This window comes from Sinohyriopsis cumingii, chromosome 15 (genome assembly GCF_028554795.1).
Source record: "Sinohyriopsis cumingii isolate HCF-2022 chromosome 15, ASM2855479v2, whole genome shotgun sequence".
Lineage (NCBI taxonomy): Eukaryota > Metazoa > Mollusca > Bivalvia > Unionida > Unionidae > Sinohyriopsis > Sinohyriopsis cumingii.
The window spans coordinates 47578230-47605200 of record NC_142975.1 but is presented as its reverse complement, the minus strand read 5'-3'; the positions used below and the strand labels follow the sequence as shown (position 1 = coordinate 47605200).

The 26971-nt window shown below is 33.3% G+C and overlaps 1 protein-coding gene across 1 annotated transcript in view; it reads left to right on the top strand.

The window, feature by feature from the left end:
* The window catches only part of LOC149781747 (uncharacterized), a 51724-nt gene extending 25340 nt beyond the window's left edge, over positions 1-26384 (top strand). The window contains exons 2-4 of the mRNA XM_089935870.1: positions 1340-1480; positions 8023-8185; positions 9430-26384. Coding sequence (XP_089791996.1) covers positions 1340-1480; positions 8023-8185; positions 9430-9691 — 566 coding nt within the window. The 3' untranslated portion in view covers positions 9692-26384. The remainder of the gene's footprint in view (positions 1-1339; positions 1481-8022; positions 8186-9429) is intronic.
* The last annotated feature ends 587 nt before the right edge of the window (positions 26385-26971 follow it).

The window sequence follows — 26971 nt, the reverse complement described above, 5'->3', positions numbered from 1 at the left end:
GTAGGTATAATTAATATTTAATACAAATAATACTCTCATACAGGTTAGAGAATGTTTACTTCATACTATTCGGAGAATCGAACCCAGGTCCGCGGGTAAACGGCACCCATCGCCTTGCCTGCACACACCAGTCCATAGTCCATCACGACTAAGCAGAGGTCACCAAAAAGTGATGCGACTGAGTCGGTGTTATATGTACTCGTGAACAGCAGACACACACGTATGAGGACTGGAATGACTGTCTAGATAGATGAGCATTAATTACTAGGTCGTCATATATATATTGACAATCATCCCTCACACGCACATATATGTGCGTGTGCGTGTGTGTGTCAGAGAGAGAGAGAGAGAGAGGGATGAATTTCCATCATCTTCAACGTCCAGTTTCTTGATTTTACATGTACGGGTCGCAACAATTAAAGCATGAATTTCAACACACAAAAATATCTCGTTAAAAACGGGTCCTTCTCTCATAAGCATTGAAAGATTGTTTTTACTTGATAAGCTTTCATCTCGATCAATGAACTTTTGTTTCATTTGAAACTTAACTCGTCCGATTGTTTTCCCTAATTTTTCTTTTCATTCAACCTTTCTGTATTTGTAGAATTGATAGAATACAACCTAATAGAACAAACGCCCTTGGAAAAATAATTGCATTGACGAGAAGAATATGATAATGATTTATGAACATTTCAGCTGAAATGTTTGTAGTCGACACCAAGAAGGACAAATCGATGAGAAGATTATTAATTCATAGGGAAACCTTGCTCTAGAATCTGTCCATAAACCTTTTCTGAGGTGAAAGTAACGATAATTTATTTACCTGTATAGTAGATATAAGGAAAACAGCATTTCACTGTTAAAGGGATTACAGGGATCTAAGAGAATAATATTGCAATTATGACGGTAGCTGGCAATTTTAAATTTTTCCAATTAGAAAAAAAGTTTTATTTGGTGTTTATGTTTGTTCTTGGTGTTTTTTAATTTTTTTAATATATTATTTTTAATTTTTTTATCATTTTTTGTTGTTGACATTGTTGTTGTTTCCTTTGGGTTTTTTTTTTTCATTCAAAAATTGTGTAAATGAATAGACTGCATATAATGGCCATGAACTGTTCCATCTTTTATGCTAAAAAAACAGCATCTTCTCAAATTCCTGGACAATTCATTCATTCATTCATTCGTTCGTTCGTTCGTTCGTTCATTCCCTTCCATGTTTCCTTCGCTCATATACACATTTTTATTTTGTCATTTATTGATTATATCGTTTATTTCTACGTATCCATTTTGTTTCACTTAGTACTGTGCTTGTCATGACTGTTTTTAATTGTTCTTTCAGAACCTCTTCCAATGAGATTACGAGCGTTACCCCAATCATTTTGGAAACAACCAAACGTTCCTAATCAGATGTCACCAGCAAACATGTTTTCATCAACCTTACCACCGCTGAGTAATAAAGATTCTGGAGAGGATGTTACTGGTAAGATCAAAAGGTCAAAGGTAAAGCTGTTCGTGTTCTTTATATGGTTAAAGGTATATGCTAAAGGCAGCAAGTAATGTAAGACCAGAATATTGATCATTTGCTATTTATCTCTAAAGTTGGGTCATTTCCAGGATCAGGTATGGATCAAGTGAATTAACGTTGACTGCTAATCCACCATTCTTTTCATTACCATTGAGTCAACCGATGTTAATAGGACAATAACGTGTTACATAACTCACTCTATATTCCCTTTTTAAAGTGAATTCCTTGGAGATGGTACTTACTACAGCAAACAAAATGCACTTATAGCAGATAACATTATAATTTATTATACATGTTATCATATAAAATCAATAGTCGAATTAAACAGTGTATCTTAGAAGACAGTTAATTTCAAAAGAAATATGACACAAATTCAATACGTTTTATCTTGTGCAAGCCTTTAGGGGCTTCATTAATGCAAGCCCTGAGGGGTGTCATACATGCAAGCCTTTAGGGGTGTCATACATGCAAGCCTTTAGGGGTGTCATACCTGCAGAGCCTTTAGGGGTGACATACATGCAAGCCTTTAGGGGTTTCATACATGCAAGCCTTTAGGGATTTCACACATGCAAGTCTTTAAGGGTTATATACATGCATACCGTGAGGGGCTTTATAGATTTCTTTATTTTCTATACTGTGCAAGCTTTGTGGGATTCCAGAAATTTGTGTGAGAGTGGTAGCAGGTGTAAGATTACTTTTGTCATGTGACGTGAAATGCTGGTTTTGTTTAAGAAAACCATGGAATAGGGTCAAAAAATGACTTTGAAAGACATTTTGGGGCTTATGGGTAATTGTGTCATGCTGTCATATGTGTGTTCTATATAGAACATATTATATGGAGGTATCAGCATAATTAACAGATTTTATTGTACAAATAAACAGTCGATATTATTTCTTTTAACCAAATACATATACAGTGATATCTTATAAATCCAGACATAATTTTATCGAAAATACCCAGTATCAAAATAACATTTTTATTGGAATAAATTTCTATAATTGTTACTTTGCTATTAATATGTTTGTGAGTGGTTGGGAACATAAGTTTTTGGTTGAAAAGGTTTTACTATACTGACTGAAAAAGTAAAAGAAGCAATATATATATAATGATCATGGACCTATTTCATTTGTCACGTTTGCTCAACCCCAGTTCGTAAGTCGTGTATGAACTAGAATTAATCTCTTACGAAATATTACCGTGACCAGAGAGAAGACCTGACATCTTGACTCGAGACAGGCGTTGGATCGCGCGACTTCCCACCTATGTGTTACAGCTTAGTCCTAAGATCAGAGGATCCCGCGAGGGACTGGGACGTGTTCTAAATCCGTCCCCACGTAGACAGAGAGCGAGAATGACATTGTCCGCTAAGTTTGATTGGATTTGTTCAGCGACACTCAATCGGAATTGTGATAACAATTTCCTACCAAATTATAACTTCTAACTAGCAAGCGTAAATTTAGTCTCGCCTTGGAAGATTGCTGAGCAATATAGGGTTACTCCGAGGAAGCCACTCGTATTTTGGTGATAAAACTTAGAACGGATTCTATAGGAAGACAAAGCTTCGTAAAGGAAGCTTTTGGGGATACAGAACTTCCGGTTCAGTTAAGTCCCGAGTCTCTAAGAGGGAGACGGAAGTGAGACTAGCAGAGCGGTCGGAGTCGATAAAGTCTAGTCAGGGGAGAGAGTCCAGGAGGCGGAGGAAAAGGAGTCGATGAGGAGAAAGTGGAGAAGGAGGAGGAGTATAGATAATTCGAGGAGGAGAAGGAATTTGAAGAACGTGGGCAGGAAGAGGAGAAGGACTAGGAGGAATAGGAGAGAAGAATACACAGATGAGTAGAATACAAGGACAGATGGAAAGCTATATGATACTACTAATCAAATGATGCAATAGGCTGTCACAGGGTCGAGCGGAAAAGGGGTACTTGGAAAATTGTAATCATTGCACTATTAAATTGTCATTAAACTGTTCTTCGTTTAATTTCACTTTTTTTTGTATATTTAATCATTTAACCGTCGGCATTGCTGACTTGGGGCTCGGAGCTTTACATCTATCTTTCACCAATTTAACTTCCAACCAAAATCGAACCTAGGTGTGACTTCGATCATAATTTAAATAGAATATTGGGAGCACCCCACCCCAACCATAACACACCTACCACAGTGGCGGCATAACAACCCCTCGCGTCGCATCATTAAAGGGTAGTAAAATTATATTTAACACGTTCTTCCGTATTATAAGACAGTATACCCTGGATTCCATTGCCATAATTATAACAAGAAAGTTCTATATTAGAAACTTTGTCAAAGAGAGCATCGATTATCAAGATTTTGTCAAAAAGAACATTGATTATCAGGACTTTGTCAAACGAAAGAAAAATCTTTTGAGGAATCCGAGTTCAAAAATCGATGCTTTACAAATTTGACATGTCTTGAATACAACACACCGTGTATGTCGTGTCTTATATACAACCCACTATGTATTGATATGTCACTTGATTGGCCTTGTTCCAAAATGACTGCCAATTTTAAAATTTTCTACATAAATATGATCCTTATCAAGTTAGCAAGAATTTTAATAGCAATTCATACCAACTGAATGCCACTGGGATTTCGTATATTGTCAAATAGTTGCATATTAGTTATATTATTTAAGATCAAATGATCTAATAGTTCTTCCAATGACTTGCCAGAGTAAAATACAACGTCAAGGAAGATTTCCTTGTAGTACATTAAAGGGTGATTAAAGTAATTGCAAACATTTTCTGTTCTGTTTCATTTGCAGAGTTTGAACCCCATTGAATGCCACACTATAAAATTAAAGTAAGTCTGGCTAAAATGTGTGTTATGTACATTTTATTAACTTGCTGGTAGGCTTTACCTCATGACCTATACCAAGAATTCATCATATCATCGTTATCAACATTACCTACATATATTTGGCAACTTTGTTTTTGTCCACTATTTCGATAACCAGTGTACCGTCAACACAAGAAATCACTGCATCTAAAATCTAGATATTGTTGATAAACATTCAGCTATAATTATATGTGTATTTCATTGTTCACAGCAAATACAGTAAACCTTCATTATAATGCTGTCCATGGAAGCCATGGCTTATACTGCCATAAAATGAGGCTGTCTTATAATGAAGTACATTATAAGTATTCACTCATAATACTGACCATGAGACCCATAGAGTTCACCACCTTCTTACAGTGAAACTACTTTATAATGAAGTACATGATACAGTACTCCCTCATTATAATGCTGTCCTTGGAAGTCATAGTACATCACCATATTTTGTGATTATCTTATACTCAAAAAAATTATACAGTAGTCCTAATTATAATGTTAGCCATGAGCACCATAGAATGTACTGCTTTATAATGAGACTGCCTTGTAAAGAAGAATAATTTATAGTAGTCCCCAATTATAATACTGTCCATGGCAACCATAGAGCACACAATCACAAGTACATAATAAGTATAATTTGGGTAAATCTTAATACAAATGGATTTATCACAATACTCTTGTTATAACAGGAACTGTGTTATAAAGAACAGCCTTATAGTGAGGGAGAGCTGTATATAGTTTAAAACATTTCTTCAACATTTAAACACATTTTCTAGTCTGGCAGATGTTTGAAAGAATTATGAATCTAAACCAGAAGAGAAATGAACCTAACATTGTGCTTGTCTGCAATACAAAGTAAAAGTAAATCGACTTGAATAATGACAGGAAACAAGACTACTGACCAAAATAGCTCGTTATTTTTGGACTGTTACTCTTAAAATACCAAGACTACATACATGTAGACTTTATTATATATATATATATATATATATATATATATATATATATATATATATATATATATATATATATATATATATATATATATATATATATATATATATATATATATTTATATATTTATATATATATATATAAAGAGAGAGAGAGAAATAGATAGATAGATATATAGATAGATAGATGGATAGATAGATAGGCAGGCAGGCAGGCAGATAGATAGATTAGATAGATAGATAGATAGATAGATAGATAGATAGATAGATAGATAGATAGATAGATAGATAGATGGATAGATAGATAGGCAGGCAGGCAGGCAGATAGATAGATTAGATAGATAGATAGATAGATAGATAGATAGATAGATAGATAGATAGATTAGATAGATAGATAGATAATTTTTATATCAGCTATAATATTTATTTCAGTCCAAAGATTGAGCTATCATGAAAAAAGGTTATGTAAAGTTGTTTATATTTTAAGGGATGGCTTTCAAACCACCTGGTTAAGTCTGTGTTTGATAATCACTAGGTAGATCAATCTTTGTAAGTGTAGACCACTGTACCAATGAGAATATACCAAAATTGAATCCAGAAAACTAATTTATTAAACAGAGAGGCAAATTACAAATGTTGCTCCAGTGACCATGACCTCTCACCTCTCTACCTCGGAATCAACAGAAAGCAGACACTACACTAGAGTCGTCTGACTATAAAGTTGGATGCAAATTAGGCCAAGGAAAGTTGATTTATCTTGCAGAAAGGAGCCATATTTTCAGAACCAATAAAGTCCCAAGTCCAATTGTTTCTGTGTCTGTCCATGTGTAGTGAGTAAACTAAAGTTATGTTGCAGAAACCAATGTATACAAATGGAAGGACAGAGACCAATTGTATACAGATGGATGAAGAGACACCACTGTGTATACAGATGGATGGACAGAAACCACTTTGTATTGAAATGGATAGTCCAAAACCACTGTGCATACAGGTGGATGGACAGAAACCACTTTGTATTGAGATGGATAGTCCAAAACCACTGTGTATACAGATCGATGGACAGAAACCACTGTGTATACATATGGATAGTCAGAAACCACAGGTTATAGAGATGGATGGACAGAAACCACTCTGTATACAGATGGATGGGCAGAAACTACTGTATATACAGATGGATGGACAGAAACCACTATGTATTGAGATGGATAGTCCAAAACCACTGTGTGTACAGATGGATGGACAGAAACCACTTTGTATTGAGATGGATAGTCCAAAACCACTGTGTATACAGATGGATGGACAGAAATATGCTACATACAGATGGATGGGCAGAAACCACTGTATATACAGATGGATAGACATAAACCACTTTGTATTGAGATGGATAGTTCAAAACCACTGTGTATACAGATCAATGGACAGAAACCACTGTATGTCCAGATGGATTGACAGAAACCACTGTGTATAGAGATGGATGGTCCAAAAACACTGTGTATAATAATAATAATAATAATAATAATAATAATAATAATGAGGACTTTGTATAGTGCCTAATCTTTAGAAGCTCTAAGTGCTTTACAACATTAGACAACACCTTTAAGATAAAAAACATATAATGATATGATTACAAAAACAAACACCATGAAATTAGAAAACATATGCTGAGAATATTTAAGGCAGGAAACATTATTAGGTCTTTAAGTTTGTTCTTGCAGTCAAAATAAGTGAGTTTTGAGAGGACTCTTGAATGTGATCACTGTGTCTTTGTGTCTAAGTTCAGTGGGCAATTCATTTCACATTGCTGGGCCCTGGTATGCAAAAGAACGCTGTCCATATGACTTTGTTTTCATAGTGGGTATAATGGGTATACGATTGTCAGAAGAGGAGCGTAAGTATCTTGCTGGTGTGTACACATGGGTGAGATCAGATAGGTATGTTGGACTAGAGTCCGACAGTGAAACATAGCACAGAGAACAAATTTTGTATTTGATTCTGGATCGAATGGATAGCCAGTGTAGGGTAGAGAGCAGCAGGGAGGTGTGCTCTGATCGTGGTACTCTAAATATGATCCGAGCAGCTGTGTTTTAAACTTTTTGAAGTTTCTGGAGCAGATATTGAGATGAACCAGCACTGGAGTATCATGCCACAGACATGTAGCAAGAAGTCCCACCCAGCCACATTATCCTGACACCAGCCTGACAAATCCTAACACTAACCTCTTAATGCTGAGTGCCAAGCAAGGCAGCTGTTAGTACCATTTTTGTAAGTCTCTGGTATGACTTGGCCGGGGATCAAACCCTCGACCTCCCGCATTTGCAGTGGACACTCTAACCACTAGGCCACTAGAGCAGTCATTATGCAAGTATATAAGGTAGGTTATTACACAAGTGTATAGGGTAGGTTATTGTACAAGTATATAGGGTAGGTTATTACACAAGTATATAGGGTAGGTTATTATAAAAATATGTACTATAAGTTATTATACAGCTAGTTTGTGTGCAGTCCTTACAAATGACACATTTCACATGAGGAGAGTCCCTACTTTCTTGATTTCACCTTGAGGAGGAAGAGTCCCTACTTTCTTAAATTCACCTGTTGGGTGGGGTGAAATTCCCTTGCTTCTGAATTTCACCCTGTGCAAATATCTACAGTAGTTACAGCTATTAGTTTTGAATTTAAATACTTTTCAGAAATGCGACCTATCACTCCCCCTGAGGAACGAGAGAAAAGCAAAAAACATCCAAAAGGGCCAGAAAGAAAGCTGATAGTTGGGGATACAGATCTATTGCTCAAACATTTGTTTACTGGAGTGATGGAGGAAAAGAAGGACTCCCATTATCATAAGAGAGGAAGGTCTGGAAATTTATTTTCACAAAAGAGTTTCCTAAAATATATGTAAAGAAAGATTAAGAGTGCCTTATTTAGTATTAAATCATCTCATTTAGTATCAAATCATCTCATTTAGTATCAAATCATCTCATTAATTATCAAATCATCTCATTTAGTATCAAATCATTTCATTTAGTATCAAATCATCTCATTTAGTATCAAATCATCTCATTTAGTATCAAATCATCTCATTAATTATCAAATCATCTCATTAATTATCAAATCATCTCATTTAGTATCAAATCATCTCATTTAGTATCAAATCATCTCATTTAGTATAATATCATCTCATTTAGTATAAAATCATCTCATTTAGTATCAAATCATCTCATTTAGTATAATATCATCTCATTTAGTATAAAATCATCTCATTTCATGTAATGCTGGAGAAAAGTATAAGATGGTTAAATGTTAATTACCGTATAATCTCTTGTATAAGTCAAGTTCAACTGCAAACTGCACAGACCCAGATCTGCCATCACATAATGTGCCAGCAGATCTGGGTCTGTGCAGTTTGATAGGAGTAATCAGTAGAACAAACAACACAGACTAACATCTGCAGGTGCACTATGCAATGGACAATCAGGATCATTGTTGTTTGCAGTTTGATTCAACTTATTAGCAAGTACAGATGGTATGGTTGCATACCAGTAGTTCATTTTTCAGCTGTCCTTCAATTGTTTGATGTAAAAATATTTTTTAATGTAGAAATAGGTATTGTGCATCAAATCAACATTATGAGGAATTTTGTAGTACCAGCAGTGAAATTCATTTCTTAAAACCAACCCATTAAACACAGTCTGCATGATCTTAATTTGTTTGCAGCAAATATTGTCTAGACCAATGCTGTTCAACCTTTTTGACACCATGGGCCACTGAAAAATGTTTTTCTTGAAGCCGAGGGCCTCAGCAGAAAACTGAGTAGCAGCGACTATATAGCTGCTCAATCTCTGGCGGGCCATTTAAAATCGCCCGCGGGTTGAACAGCACTGGTCTAGACTAAGGGTTGCTTGTGGGAATGACACTGAGGATGCCGATAAAACTGTAATTTCATCATCATCATCATCATCATTATCATCATCATTATCATCAACATCATCATCATCATCATCATCGTCGTCATCGTTTTATTATTATTACTATTATTATTATTATTATTGTTAGAATTATTATTATTATTATTATTATTATTATTATTATTATTTCAGACCAAGAAAGATTTCAAATTTACGCAAGTGTACAGCAAAAGGCCTTCTCTCTGGTGATGACCCATACCTTGTTGATGCTGTATCAGAAAAGATGTTCCCACAGTTGACTTTAGAAGGTGCACGGCATGCCAGTTCTTTAAGTGGCAATTCCTCGTTACAGTTGATAACATTACGAGAAGGGGACAAATCAGTGACCTTACCATCACTGAGTATTGAACAAAATTATTCTCAGATGCTGTCGGAACTGGTAATGAATATTTGAGATCTAAAAGAAAATCATCTTTTAACAGAAGTTGCTGGTTTTTACCCAGCCATAACAATCTTTAGAACCTAAAGAAAATGTGACAAATCTCAGTCTTTATAGAGATTTTTGTGAAATTTGAAAATGCCAAATCTGGCCTTGAAAAATCTGTGATATGATTTATTTATTACAAGTTTCTTGTTTTTGAAGTAGAGGCTAGACATGTGTGTAGCTTACTTAAGAGTCCAGCCAGCAATTACCAGAGTGACTTGTTCATTAATTGTAGTGATTCCACTGAGCCAAGTTTTTATAATACTGTACTATGTTAATGTTAGTTATTTTCAGTAAATCATGCTCATGAAATTATGGTTATTCTTCACAAGATCGGCTTGCTGACAACTACTTCTCTTGCGGAAAATTTGGAGACCCATTATCATTTTGCTGATGGACTACTTCTATTTTAGTAAATCTAAAAACCAATGATCATCATGCTGAGGACTATAATACTTCTACTGTGATAAATTTGGAAACCCAAAATGAGCCTACTCAGGACTATTTCTACTGTGGTAAATTTAGAAACCCAAGATGAGCTTGCTGAGGACTATTTCTACTGTGGTAAATTTAGAAACCCAAGATGAGCCTGCTCAGGACTAATTCTACTGTGATAAATTTGGAAAACCAAGATGAGTTTACTGAGGATTATTTCTACTGTGGTAAATTTGGAAACTCAGGATGAGTTTACTGAGGACTATTTCTCCTGTGGTAAATTTGGAAACCCAAGATGAGTTTACTGAGGATTATTTCTACTGTGGTAAATTTGGAAACCCAAGATGAGTTTACTGAGGACTATTTCTACTGTGGTAAATTTGGAAACCCAAGATGAGTTTACTCAGGATTATTTCTACTGTGGTAAATTTGGAAACCCAAGATGAGTTTACTCAGGACTATTTCTACTGTGGTAAATTTGAAACCCAAGACCAGTTGCTGATGACTATGCTTCTACTGTGGTAAATTTGGAAACCCAAGATGAGCTTGCTCGGGACAATTTCTTATGTGGTAAATTTGGAACCCAAGAAAGCTATTGAACCTTCCAAAAATGAAAACTTTTTGTTTTCTAAACTTGGTGCAGAACTTTGGCAAAAAAAGCATTAAGCCAATTTTAAAGGATCGAATACTCTTAATCTAATTTCAGTTTGAACTTGTATGTTGATCTGTAATTATTTATTTACTTCTGTGTTACTATGGTAAAAACCAACTGGAATGGAATAGAAGTCATATACTGAATGGAATAGAAGTCACATTTAGTTATGCCCAGCAAACAAATACAAAGACATTTATTGAAAATAGACTGTTGATTCTACATCTTTCACAACAGGAAAATTGCAGCATAAATTGGAAGTGACATGCTGGATGAAGCAAGATTCAAAGTAAATTGCTGAACAATAATGAAATGATATTGCATTTAAGATAAGGAAATTGAAACTTGTGGAGTGTTTGTAAGTGTTCATTGAAGTGTTTGTAAGTGTTCACGGAAGTGTTTGTATGTGTTTGTAAGTGTTCATGGAAGTGTTTGTAAGTGTTCATGGAAGTGTTTGTATGTGTTTGTAAGTGTTCATGGAAGTGTTTGTAAGTGTTCATGGAAGTGTTTGTATGTGTTCATGGAAGTACATTTGCTTTAAGACCAGAAGAACAGCAGGCTTATACCAGAATCAATCCCAGCATGCCATCTTTGTAGCAGGAAGTTCTATGAAAAGAGTGAAAAGACACCACAATTTATGTGAGCATAAAAGCTTTTGGAGTAGATTTGTGATCCAGATTCAAACCCTGTTTAGGAAATCCAGGCCTGTTTATTGGACATCTAACAGCCTGTTTGTTGGACATAAAACAGCATTCTCTGCATTTTAGTACACTTTGAGGTATCTAAGTGTGCAAGAGGAAAGGTGATAACTGGACATATTTTTATTTGCTATTTTTAGACATATTAATTTTGTAATTAAAGTGTTGTGTTTAGTTGACTTGCGAATTGATTTATTTTCAGACACATAATGATTAATGCTTTCTCATTTCTTCCCTAGTCCGTCCTAGAGTTAACATTTCTTTTAGCTGGATTTAACTTTTTGTCTTTAATTCTACATTTATTGAACTGTTTCATACTTTGAAAATACGAGTTAGTAATCTTATTTGTGCACTTGCAGCTATGCTCATTTTTAACAAAGGAGCAATGCAATTGGTTGTTAAAATAACTTCATAAATTTTATAGTGTCGTTCATGTCAATTGATGTCCCTAAGCTTTAGATGTAATGACATTGATTGGAGTGTACGATACAGATTGTTAAAAATGTCCTTATCAAGTTGATATCTTTCATGAATATCATTCCATACATATTACATCATATCATTGATATCAAGTTGATATCCTTCATCAATATCATTCCGTATTACATCACATCATTGATATCATGTTGATATCCATCATCAAATATCATTCCGTACTACATCACATCATTGATATCATGTTGATATCCATCATCAAATATCATTCTTTATTACATCACATCACTGATATCATGTTGATATCTATCATCAAATATCATTCCATATTACATCACATCATTGATATCATGTTAAAATACTTCAATAATATTATTCCTTGTTACATTACATCATTCATATCATGTTTTAATACCTATTCAGTATTTTCTTATTAGCCTTTGTTACAGAGTAATGTGATGTCACATTAAGCTTTAGCATAATGTCCAAAGATATCCAACTGCACCAGTAATTAACTGCATTTTGCTTCACAGTTTAGGCAAAATATGGGCTTTAGCATAATATCCAAAGATATCCAACTGTACCAGTAATTAACTGCATTTTGCTTCACATTTCTGAGGCAAAATATATAATAGATTATTATTTACTTTTTGTAATGTATAATTAGAACTGATTTCATCTAACATTTACAATTCTTGTTGAATCAGTGTAATCTGAATGTACCAAACTTGCTCAAAAGAACATTCTTTGACGTGTTTTACCTTTCATTTTAAATGAGCACTTATGTCATATACTCATCTGTAAGTACAGTTAACCCTGCAAACAGCATAGATCTTTATATGCCTGTGTGTAGTGACCTTGCAGATCAGGGTCTGTATTGTTCTTTTTAATGATTGGTCCAAACAAAATGCATAGACTCTCATGTGCCATTGAATTATGTGACATCTGATCTGGGTCTGTACAGTTTGAAGTCGGATCTGACTTTTATGCGAGTACATATGGTAAGTAGTGATTTATTAAATATGTGAAAAATGATAGGTGATCAGCTCTGTCATTGCTTATTCACAAAATGTAAAATCCACATGAAAAGATAATTTAACAATGAAGTCAGATATTGAGAATGAACTGAATTTAATTAATGCTGAGTAAATTATGAAACTAATTCATTAAAGAATTAATTTTAAAATAAAAGTTGTACAATTTCATAGTTTTATATCAGGATTCCCTAACTTTCAAGTGATATATTCCCTAGAGTTCAAGCAAGAATCTTTGTAAATTTGTTTCCAAGAATTGTCTAGCAAAATGCTGCATCATGGAGGTACATGTACCTGACCATGCTTTTTTTGTATGTATTTATTTTCTTATGGGAGTGTAACTTTGAGATAGAAATCATAACAGAATATTTGGCCACACCCTACCCCCATTAATTTTCATATTAAAATAATGTTACATTCATAATTAATGTAAAAGTTAAATATTTAATTTAACTCTGTTGCAAGTCCGATTAATTTCAATCCTCAATTTTGCTTAAGTAGAAACTTATTTATTTTCAAAATAATTTCATTTTTGAATATACAGTCATTCAAACATTGTTTAACTCTTCTTAAGTTTAAAAAACATAATGAACCATTGACTGCTTGTGACACATTCATTATGAAATACATTATTAACTTTTGCTTATCAAATGATGCAGCAGTAGAAATTTACATTGAAAATCATCTGTGATAAAGTAATTGATACAAAATAAAAAAATAAAATTATATTTCATGATACCTTGGCCAGATCAATGCTAGTTTTTGTTATGATGGTAGATCTATATGTTTCTTTTTTATTTTAAGGGTTTATGTAAATAATTAGAGATTATTTATTTATTTACTTATTTATTTATTTATTTGTTTATTTATTTATTTGTTTACTGTGAAACTTGTATATTGGGGACACTCAATAGACAGTTCAAAGTTAAACCTCATGTACAGATGTTCTCTATATTAAGCTGTCTTGTATAGTCTTTACAAAGAAGACATAGTTGCTTGGTGGTGCTCGACACTTGACCAAAAGTATACGTATTGGAATCCTGCCCAGATCAACCACTGTCACATGTCAAAAAGGCAAGGCAATTTACTCTATTGTCCTCACCATGAGATAACCTCTAAGGTGTTAATGTGCTGTAACCACCCATCAAACATACGTACATGCAGCTACAAAATTTGAACTATTCACATGTGCTGAATCGACCCAGCTACAAGCATGTGTGACAAAGAGATGTTATTGCATGACATAATGGCAGATTAGGGTCTGACACAGATCTGTTATTGCATTATGTAATGGCAGATCAGGTCTGATACATATCCGTTATTGCATTATGTAATGGCAGATCAGGGTCTGACACAGTTATTGTACCTGTGTATTGGTAGATCAGGGTCTGACACAGATCTGTCATTGTGAGATGTAATGGCAGATCAGGGTTCCCCCCATTTGCTCTGAGAATCAGAAGTAGAGTGAACAGTTCAGACTTCAAGCTGCCAGATGATCAGGATCTATAGTATTTACTGTTATAGTCCATTTCATTCTGGTGTAGTTGTATGCTTCCAGTTTTCAGAAGAAATACTTCATGAAATTAAAAAATATGCAATAAATACAAACCAGAAGTGTTATTTTGAAACAGCAAATGAATGTCCATTTCATTTAGAAGTACAGTTTACACAAATGAGCATGATAGTATAGTGTCAACACTTTTTCTGAATTGTACCCTGTATATAGTGTAGACAGGGTGTGATTCCCTCCCCAAAAAACAAAAGATATAAGCACTATGCAGTGTCAAGTGCTTGTGAATTTATAGTAGACAATGGAATATGCAGAAATTCCTGAATTTCTTTTACCATTTATTCAAATCATCTTGAGTAATTTTCTGGTAGTTATATTGGTTACAATGGTTTTAGGTTGATATTTGCACAAGTTTTCAATGATATATGGCATGAACTTAACTGGGTAGTCACATTAGAACATTGTACCAGTTTTACCCACAATACTTGCAAAAATAACATAATAGGCATTTACTGTTGTCTGCTATAAATGATATTTCACTGAAATTGATGTTCCTGCTCAAAATAAGTTTCCTGTCTTCAAGGTTTATAGTTATCATTTTAATTCATTCAAGTATCATCACAGAAAACAAAAGTATACCAATTAGACCATTCTCAAATCGACTTTAGATAACTGGGTTATACATAGACAAATTGGGTAGTGTACATGTATATGTATTGTTAATTTTTCATAATTAAAACTGTTATTTAAGTCAAGTTGCATAACCTAAAATTTCTCATCACTGACACAAACTTCCCATTTAGTTTATAGTTTCAAAGGTTTTAAAATGTGTCCTTCCTGTCGTAGTGGAGGCAAATCAATACACCTTACAAGTGTTACTAGTATGACTATGTCTCCTTATTAAAATGGCGTCTGTCCTTGTTTGCCTAATACAGTATTTCTTCTCTCATGATAAGACTATGATGTTTGACTAATGTCATATTAACTAATAAGTCAGGTCAAACTGCTAACAACATAGACCCTGATTAGCTCTTACATGCTGTCCCAGCAGATCAGGATCACTGTTCTTTTACATTTTACTTATGACTATCTGAATAGATACAAAATTTCCTGTACATTATGTGATGGCAGATCTGTGTCGATATGCAGTTTGCACTTGGATTTAACTTTTAAGTAAGTATATATGGTAATAAATTCATTAAAAAGGCGTTGGCTTACTATGATACAAAGATGTCCTAGGGGGTGGGGTTATAATAAAGTATAGACTAACACCGGATAAATATGACAGAGATTTTCATTCTCTATTCTTAAGTGTTCACTAAGTGTAGGTGTCCTTTGTAAAGAGATGTATTTTAAAGCAGGTTTTGTTGTATTTATTAATTTTCTAAACAATTGTCACTGTGAGAGCTTATCTATTTTTGGCAGTTCTATGACCTACTAACAAGTCAATGTCATTAAGGTAAAAAAAGAAGGTAGACATAGAGTCTGTACAAAGTATTGATCTGATTTTCAAACAGGTTTATACACTTGGATTTCTATCACGTACACTCTTTAAATATAATTTAATTACATGTGTATGATTAATTTCCAAACCTTTTTTTTCTTTCTAAATACTATGAAGGTATTCTTTACATAGGTTAAATTTCTTTGGTGAGTTGTATGGCAACCATATTTTGTGCTTCAGTATATGTACAAACCTAAATGGATAAATCAAATAAAATGGGAAAACACCACTATCTGATCCCATCTGCACTCTTTCCATTAACTTAAGTGTGGACAAAACCAAGAAAATGATATCCAAGAAAATGACATGAATCTTCATTATAATATAGTTGTCCTTAAAATACACCATGATAATGGCATTCCCAGTATAAAATAGAGTATGCATGGTCCTGAATCAATTTTACAGTGGTACCTTGGTATAAAGCACCTCAATATAATAAGTCCCCAATACAGCATAGATATGGTCCTGAATTCACAATTAACTATATTGGTATCCTTGGTAAATTCTATTTTCTAAATTGCCTTTTAATTTATTCATTTCATTTTTGTTCTTGACTCAGTACAAATGTAATGTGATTTCACATAAAATTGATCCCGATCAACCTTGAGCATTTTTTATTACATAGCCATATTGTAATAATATACACCATTACAAAACAGGTTTATATATAACACAGCACACTATTAAGGTGCGTTGTACAGACTTATAGTGAGAGTCTCAATTTCATTTCTTTATTGTTATCTCATTTTTTTTACAGATTTCACTTTCAGATATGTGACAGTTCAGAACTGTATTCAAATAAATGTACATTATATTGAATCTGAAAAGCTTTTGAAGTAACAATTTGGTAATGTTAATAATGATTTTCATTTCAATTGTGCAAAAGTCATAATTTTATCTACAAAGAAATGGGGACTTTTTTGAATTTCATTTCAGTTTCTCCATTGGACATTTTATTTGTAAATACACATGCACAATGGAATTTTGTAAATATATTTTGGAGAACTGTTTTTCATTTCTAAAGATTGCCAAACATACTGACTTATAAATCAAGTCCAACTACAAACTGCATAGACCCAGATCTGCCATTACATAAAGCATGTGCAGATTTGGACCTATGAAGATTGTTTGGAGTAAAAAGTAGAACAAACAACACAGACCCTGATCTGCCACCAAATGATGTGACAGCATAACAGTATCTATGTTGTTTGCAGTTGACTTATAAGTGAGTACATGGTGTCTGTGTCTACTGCATTTTTTTGAGTGCTACCTTCTGTAGTTATACATTAATTTATTTATTCATTGTGAATTTTAAAAATATCTTCCACTTTTCTTCAGATGTAACAAGTGATTAATTGAAATTATTTTTGGCTGCCTAAATTACTAACTTCTGTGAGAGTTCATATACTCTTGTTTATATATCTAAAATGAACTGTGCTAAATATTGTACAATTTCAGACAGTGTTGATAATATTCTAATGTACAATAGACTGTTTAATATCACTCCATTCTACTTCAGACAAATCTATTATTACAGGATTATTTTGATAAGAAAGTTGATAATTTAATTAAAACCAGAGGGAAATGAATTTTCATGGACTTGCTCGAGGTAGATTTTCATAGAATTGATTGTTGTAGATTTTCATGGAATTGACTGAGGTAGATTTTCATGGAATTGATTGAGATAGATTTTCATGGACTTGCTTGGGGTAGATTTTCATAGAATTGATTGTTGTAGATTTTCATGGAATTGACTGAGGTGGAATTTCATGGAATTGATTGAGGTAGATTTTCATGGAATTGAATGAGGTAGATTTTCATGGAATTGATTGAAGTAGATTTTCATGGACTTGCTTGAGGTAGATTTTCATAGAATTGATTGAGGTAGATTTTCATGGAATTGATTGAGGTAGATTTTCATGGAAGTCATTGAGGTAGATTTTGAATTATTGCATGATTTCTTGCACATTAACAAATTTACAAAGGTTAAAATTTATGTATATCCATACAATATACTGGCTAGTAAATAAAATTAACTAGATATCAAATAATTACATTGTTACAGTTTAATTGTTATTGTTTCTATCATTTTTTTATGATTTTTAAATATAAAAGTATTTATTAGACTTAGATGATTATTGCAGTGTTTATCATTCAAACGCTTTGAAAAAGTTCCGACGGAAAAGCTGGTATAATTCTTTGTTCATAAGTTCCTAAATATGATCGAATAAGGGTACGATACATTTTAAGAATGTAGAGGTATATCCACATATAGGATATTGCAATATTTTCTTAGCGATAGGATATAGCATATTTTGACACCACCCAACTGTGCCATGATACTCATGGTATGATTAAATTAAAATGTTCCATTAATCATTTTCCCCACATTTCTTGCATCATGATGTAGTACCATTGTTCCCAGCTCGAAGCCATCAACATTATTTCATGATACACCAAAGCAAGTTGTATTACGGAAAAAGGGGAAAGATGTAGTATGCAGTGTTAACAAGTAATGTAGACTTTCTACTCATGTTAAAAAATAACTGTTCAAAAATAATTTTGGATACTCAAATTTTTACACCAGAAAGTACATTTCATATCTGGAGTTCACATCTAGATTCTGTCATTAGATCTAAAATGGACCAGTCTGAACTACACTTGATCTAAAACAGACTGGTCTGAACTACACATGATCTAAAACAGTCTGGTCTGGACAACATATGAAGTAAAATGGACTGGTCTGAACAACCCATGATCTAAAACAGAATGTCTGAATTACACCCATACAAAACCATTGCAAAAATGATGGTCAGTTTGAAATTTTGAGTGGAAGGGGGCCAGATAACAGGGATACATTAAATGAAAAAGCTATATTTTCACAAAAAAAGTAATATTTTTACCAGAAAATGTATATTTTCACCTATCAGCTCATGTGCAAGCAAAATAGTCAATTGAAAATATATTGTGTACATCTAAGTATCTGGTAAAATGGAAATCTCTCTAAACTATGTGTTTGGATGCAATGAGAAGTAACAAATAAACTGTGTTTCCTACTCCCATTTTTGGCTAAAATTAAAAAAATCTCCAGCAGATAATGAGATAATAAAAGCATGGTATTGCATTATTTCTATGAATTGATTTTGAAGACATATAAACAGCCAATAAAAGGGTGTCATGATCATCAACATACGGGATTATGTATGATAGAAAAAGTATCCTTTTGCGACTATACATAGTTTATACAGCACTCCCTCATTATAATGCTGTCCATGTAAGCCATATAATATTCCATGTTACAGTGAAACTGCCTTATAATGAAGTATATGATAAAGTACTCCCTCATTATAATGCTGTTCATTTAAGCCATATAATATACAACCTTATAGTGAGGCAGCCTTATAATAAAGTACATGATAAAGTACTCCCCCATTATAATGCTGTTCATGTAAGCCATATAATATACAACCTTATAGTGAGGCTGTCTTATAATGAAATACATGATAAAGTACTCCCTCATTATAATGCTGTTCATGTAAGCCATATAATATACAACCTTATAGTGAGGCTGCCTTATAATGAAATACATGATAAAGTACTCCCCATCATAATGCTGACCATGTAAGCCATATAACATACAACCTTATAGTGAGGCTGCCTTATAAAGAAATACATAACTACTCCCTCATTATAATGATGTTCATGTAAGCTATAGGGTATTCCATGTTAAAGTGAGAGTTCCTTATAATGATGTACATGAAAAGTACTCCCTCATTATAATGATGATCATGTAAGCCATAGAGTATTCCATGTTCTAATGAGACTGCCTTATAATGAAGTACATGATACAGTACTTCATAATGCATTGAGATGCATGACCATATAATAGAAACTGTGCTATAAGGAAGGTCATTGTAGTGAGGGAATTCTGTTTCTGCTATAATGTGTAACCAAGTGTACTGAGTGTAAATCCTTATCAACATAATGTTTTGGCTGATCATGTTGTACAGCATTCAAACTTTAAATAATTGTATTATGTACCCATTTAATCTTACATGCTTGATATGGTATGTGATAGAGATGTTCGATCTGTATTACCGTATCTCACACCCTGATGGAAACCACAAAGTATTTTTTATTATGTCCATGCAACAATCATTCTATAATACGTCAAGTCCAATTTCTGTAAATCCCAATTTTAGTTCCATTCATATGGTACAGATACAAATGTTTGAAAGTATCAAAAAGGGGGTATGTTTATAAATGCAAACAACATCCATGTTCTTTTCTGAGTCATTGGAAAAACAACTCATTTGATGTTGCATATGAATATGCCTCAATCTGACAGCCTCAACATGTATAATTTTGCAATATCAAAAATCATTCTCTCTGCTGATTCAGCACAATACATATATGTACTTTTGTGTATTCAAAGAGCAAGACGTTTATCTGTGTGCGTGATACAATAATGATCTTTGTAGCTACTATTCACAAGTTGCATGTACATTATACAAGTAAATGAAGAAGGTTCAAAACATTGTATCTTATTTCCAAAAATATAAATTTATGTCATGCAAATTAACAATGTGGTAGCTCTGTATGAGGATACACATGGTGTCATAAATTACTGATGTCATGATAATACATGCCAAATATATTGACGTGTTTACCTTCACTTTTAACTACCTTCAACTCCCTGCGTAGCCAACCTCAAGAATCATATAAATAGTTTTCGCCTTTCGTAACACACTTGAGATGGCTTTAATGTAGGAAGTGGTTCTCATATGAGAAAATAAAATATACAATGTGCTCAAGGGTGTTGGTACTTGTTGGTATTTTGTTTATAGCAGTTGCTGTCAATATTATTGACAATATAGGGTTATTTATGTATCATGTAACACACAATAACAATTTAAAAATGAGTCTTTCATGGTGAAAATTCAAGAGGGTAAAGTAACCTACAAAGATGAAAATGAATAAGAATCATTATAGAAGAAACAAATATATGTGCTTAGTTAATATTCCGAGGTATTTACACATAAGAGAAAGTAATGTTGTATACATACGCATATTTAGGAAATCTAGCTGATATAAAGAAAGTGATAAGGATGCTATATTTATTTAGCAGCTTTTCTTTTCTTTGGTATAAAAAAAATTATTTTCTTCTGAAAGTAAGTTCTTATACTGTTTTGAAAAATAAGGTGCATTATAAATTGCATAAATTTTTGAAATTATACAATGATTTAAAACTCCTTTTTTTAATTTTTAAGATACCTTAATTAGAAAGAATCATATAGACATGGTTTGAAAACAGCCATCTGATTATCTCCCTATTTGTTTGGAAAGTTTATATTTCTAGATTCTAACGGTCAGAATGTGCTTAAATTGAAAATAAAATTCTTTTAATTCAGAATTTATATTTCACCTGAAATATTTTATCATGAACTTTCTCGGTTTGAAGACCTAGTCTCTTCATGCCAGAAATAACATATTTATGGCTTAATAAGTCCATGTTTGATAATAACCCCACCCACTTTCTTGTCTTGCAAATGACAATGTCTCAACATATGGCTGATAACCCCACCCCCTTTTTCTATCACAGGTGACAATGTCTATACATCTGGCTGATAAATCCCACCCATTTGTTGTACATGTATCACAAGTGACAGTGTCTCCACTGGCTGGTAACCCTATCCCCTATTTTTGTCTCACAAAATGAAAATGTCTCTAAATCTGACTAATAACCCTATCCCCTATTTTTGTCTTACAAGTGAAAATGTCTCTACATCTGACTGATAACCCTATCCCTTATTTTTGTCTCACAAAATGAAAATGTCTCAACATCTGACTGATAACCCTATCCCCTTTGTTGTCTCACAAGTGACATAACCTCTACATCTAGCCAGCTAGCAGCAATAAGCTTTTTTAAAGGGCACGTCAATTTCATCATCAGAATCATCAGCATCATCAGACTTTGCATAAGGAGAAGGACTATTTTTAGACACTGATGAAACTGACAGTCAAGATCAATTGCACTATTTCTCTAAATTTTAAGTGGGTGGTTAAGGGCTTTGGTTCTAACAATAATATATGTGTTGGATAAATTGGTAACAAAGTATTTTTGTTTAGCATATAGGATACCAGTATATAAATATTGCTACCTGTGTGAATGGTCAAAAGGTAGAAAATTATGGTCATATTGGTCAACCTTTTAAGGCTGTCTTTTGTGGTGGTGGGTCATGTATCTATGGATATGTATTAGACTCACCAGGCACATCCTTGGGGATAATAGATCCATATATCAAAGGTCAAGGTCACATGATCAATTCTTGTTCAGTTGTTTTGGGGTAAACTTTTAAAAACTGTGAAAAGAGGTGATATCATCTGTTTCTGTACATGTATTGTTATCAACTTTGTCCTTTAATAGTAGAAGAATGGTGGGGGTAGGTAAAAAGTCAGAGGTCAGGGTCACTGGGATTGTTTTGCCCTGTGGTACTAAAACAACAGTGATATCATCAAAGGCAAGAAGATATTTGAGATTATTACAAAAGGTTGGCAAATATCTACTTACAGTCATTTTTTGGGTTATTAATTTAAACCTCTGCTTTTAAGCACATTTATTTTGCTGCTTCTCAAAGTCTTATAATGGGACAGATAATGTATGCCATTTTTTTATAGTGGTTGGTTCCAACAACATAATTACACAATCTTAAATTACAATTGGCTGCAAACCTATTTCATCAGATGAAAACCTGCATTTCTAGGCCAGGCAAATTCATCATGTACAAATATTGATGACAACAAATCCCCAAACTAAAATTTATCATGAATGTAATCTACTTTAAATTAAAATACACGTCACATCTATCATTTGTGAATTCCAGGTAAAGTAGATAACAACCTGTAAAAAGAAAAGAATGAGGGCCATATACATCTAAGTTTTTTACTTCCTGATTTATTTAAATGATTAGTTTCAGTTATGTACTGATTTTCGGCTTCTAGTTTTTATCATGTTTTGCTTGTCTAATTTTTATGTACATGTACAAATGAGCACATACACATTTATATTCAGTTAACTTTGATCACAGAAAAAGAATTAAAATTGTACATCACCAATTTTCACTGCATTTCAGTTTATAGCAAAAAAATAAGCATCTAGATGAATCTCCAGTCAAACAAATTTCATTCAGTCAGCTTGCTGAATTTAAGTCAAATTTAAATTTCATTCAGTTAGGCTGTTGGATTGTCAAACTTAGCTTGAACACCAAGTCATGATAACTCATTTGATTCAGTATTGAACACTGAGTCAGCTCAGTTAATAAGAGTACTGAACACTGAGTCAACTCAGTTTATAGAGTACTGAACACCGAGTCATGATAACTCAGTTGATTCAGTATTGAACACTGAGTCAACTCAGTTAATAGAGTACTCAACACCGAGTCAGTTCAGTTAATATAGTACTGAACACTGAGCCATGATAGAGCATAGACTCACAGGTTGCAGGTTCAACACCCACACAGGCCAAAACCATGTCAGCTGCCATAGTGTGTTTTAGGGAATGATGCTTACCTCCCTTGTGATGCTAAAGCCATCCATTTGTTTAAAGTGCCATTAAATCCAACCAGCCTACGACACTAATGCGGTCTTGGGTCTCATTAAACTGGTGAAATGTCAAATTTTGTTTTATCATCATTACTTAAATTCATTGCAGTTTATTTAAATTCTTGGCTCATTAAGAAACATTTAAGATGTGATTTCACATCATACAGTACCATCTATACTCCCTTGTAAGTCGGGACCAACAACATAAACCCATATCTGCCATTGCATAAAGCTCTAAAAAGATCAGGGTGTACATTTTTTGTTATGATGATTACTCACAACAAACCCATATCTACCAGGACATTGTAGAACAGCAGATCTGGGTCTGTATCTTTTGTTGCTGGAGACAACTTATAAACACTAAGTATTTACAGCATTCTATTTCTGTCTTTTAATGCAATTTCAGGACAGTCATACTCGACATACCTTAGTATAAGGTTCACTCATCTGCAATGTAGGTCACATGGCTTCCATGTACAGTATTATAAAGAGGAATAATTGTAAATAGCATTCAGTTGTTATGATGAAATCAAGCACAGTGGTCATTAACCACCATTAAACTTATGACCTGTAGGTAACCTTCAGTTTGTTCATCCAATTTTTGGGGTAGAAATAATGCATAATTCATTTGTTGACATGGGCTCTATTGATTTTCTGTCCTAATGACATACAGATCAGGTAGGCAATCTGAGGATTTACTGATGTCTATGGCTGGACCATGTTATTTCATCTGATGTTTTTTTTTCGGGGGTGGGGGTGGGAAATAGTTTATTAAATGGTGACTGAATATAATTTAGGCCACAATGCCTTTATTGGTAAAAACTACTCCTAGATTTATAAGACATCATTCATGTACTGTCTTTTCCAAACCAGATTAAAACAAAGACACTGGCATAATGTACTTAACTGATGACTACCCTAAAAAGCACTCCACCATAAATAGTCAGAAACTTAAAAGTTTTCAGGTTTAACATTTACAAATATGCAAAAGTCAAATTTATGAGAATTTTGTTTTAGGTAAGGAACATGATTGCTTTATATAAGGGTGTCCTTTAATGTAATTTTCAGTTTATGCAACTCATTATTGATCAGATAAAGAATTTCTTTATTACTAAAAGCCTGCACAGAACTGCATGACATATGGCGCTAAAATCAATCTCACTGAAGTGATCTACATGTCTTGTCAACGTTTGATCTGAAATGACTTGGTCAGGATCTGAAAATCTGTATTGATTGAATCCAGCCTTTGGCTGAATGAACTATTCAGCAATCACTCTTTGACAGGCCTAAGTAGCAATTACAACAGGTGAAGTAGGAAATAGTAACTCAGGTGCAAAAACCTCAACAGGTACATGTTCATTAAGAATTCTTTAGACTACATGAATTTGATCAGGTTAGAGAAGCGTGAAATTTTTTTAAAAATAAACTGCTGATAGAAGCATGCATAAATCAGTACTAAATTTACAATACTTAGGTATTCAACTTTATATTTGTTGCCATATGAACCAGGTTTTCATTTACAATACTTAAGTACTGAGCTTCATATTTTCAAACTTCATTACTTATGCAAAATATGATGGTCTCATAGTTACAATTCATTATACAAACAATAATGAATGTCAAAAAACAAATAACAGGACAATGTTTAAACCAAGGTTTACAAATATTGTCAAGCAACGAAAAGAGTACATTAATAAATAAGAAGTTATTTTTTTAATATTATTAACTAATAACCTGCAATTTTTTTCTGTTACATGATGCAATTTTAACCATAAATATAACCTGCATAGCCATCAAATCTACTTTATATTGTCTGTTAATTAGATAAAGCATAATTTTTCCAAATTTTTGGACGTCTTGTTCTTTCATTAATTTTATTTTCAAAGCTCTTTATATATTTTCTAAAATTATTTTGCCATTTTTTTTATGAAACTGGAAAAATGTAATTCTTAAAATATCATGTTATACTTAAAAGAACATGTTCTTTTTTTACATCATGTTTCATTTAAAAGAGCAAATCTTGGTATTCCTCAAATTAAAACTGTTTCGTATCAAAAAAGACAAATGCTGCCCCCCCCCCCCCGGTTCAATTAGAGAAAACTCTTTTGGAGGGTAGAATACTGCTTTTTTTTCTTTTCAAACCCTCTAATTTTTATGACACCATTAATCTATTTTTTAAAATGTCCTCTTTTTGTACAAAGAACATTTTGTTCTAAAAAGTAAATTTAGGCATGAAAGTAAAGCATAACATTTATAAGTTTTTGTTCACATGGAAAAAATATTACAAGTGTACTGAATTACAGGCATTATATGCGCCAGTCTTAAAGATGTTTAAGACGATAACACCTAGTTAATGTTAATGTTATCAGATATACCAGCATGCCCCTCATATTCTTGTAAATTTTTCAGTCTTCTTTGAATCTCTCTTTTTTTTACCTTTTTGTACCATGTGTAATTGTGATAATTTGTGACTAATATATCCATCCATGTCCTCCCTAAATACAGTAGGATTTTATTTTTGTAATAGAGTGCACATAAAATCTCAATTAAGTTTTGTCATGTGATATGATCCTCCTGTTAAAATTATATTTCATGTGTATTGATGACTTGTTGAAGTGTTGCATTCATGTTTGTGAACTTCTAGAATATTTATCAGTTAAATTTAGTGTTTGTTGACACATGTATGTTATTTCTTTGTTTAACTATTGACATTAAACTATATTTGTTAATAAAATTCCCAAGATCCTTTGGTACCTTGTCTCAACATGCTTAAATAAAACCAATATGATAACATCGTTTGTTCTAGTTTTTTTTTACTCTCCCCATCAATAGGTAACAGTTCTAAGATTAAAACCATGACATATAGCACTTACTGGAATTCATATACAATTATAACCACAATATGTCGATTTGATCAAGGTTGTTTTATTTTGACCTTGTTAAATAATATAGAGAGTTTTTACTATAAGTCATCTGATTCAGTGTTGTCATTGCTTGTACCCTTGATGCTTTCCAACCACAACAAATACACATGGCTCTACTGAGCATCTCCGACACTGCTAACTGCTACAGAATGGCATCACCCTAGTCATTGTGTGTGTGTGTGTGATTTGGATTTTTAACATAACTTTTTTTAAAAATCAGTCATATTGACACAGTGTATGCAGTGTGGCAGACTATAGTGATGTCTAGGACTGGGGCAACATGCCACAGACGTATAGCACGATGTCCCACCCAGTCATATTATCCTGACACATGGTCAGTATACCAATCCTAACACTAACCTTTTCATGCTGAGCGCCCAGTGAGGCAGCTGTTAGTACCATTTTTGTCTTTGATATGACCCAGCCGGTGTTCGAATCCATGACCTCCCACACCCA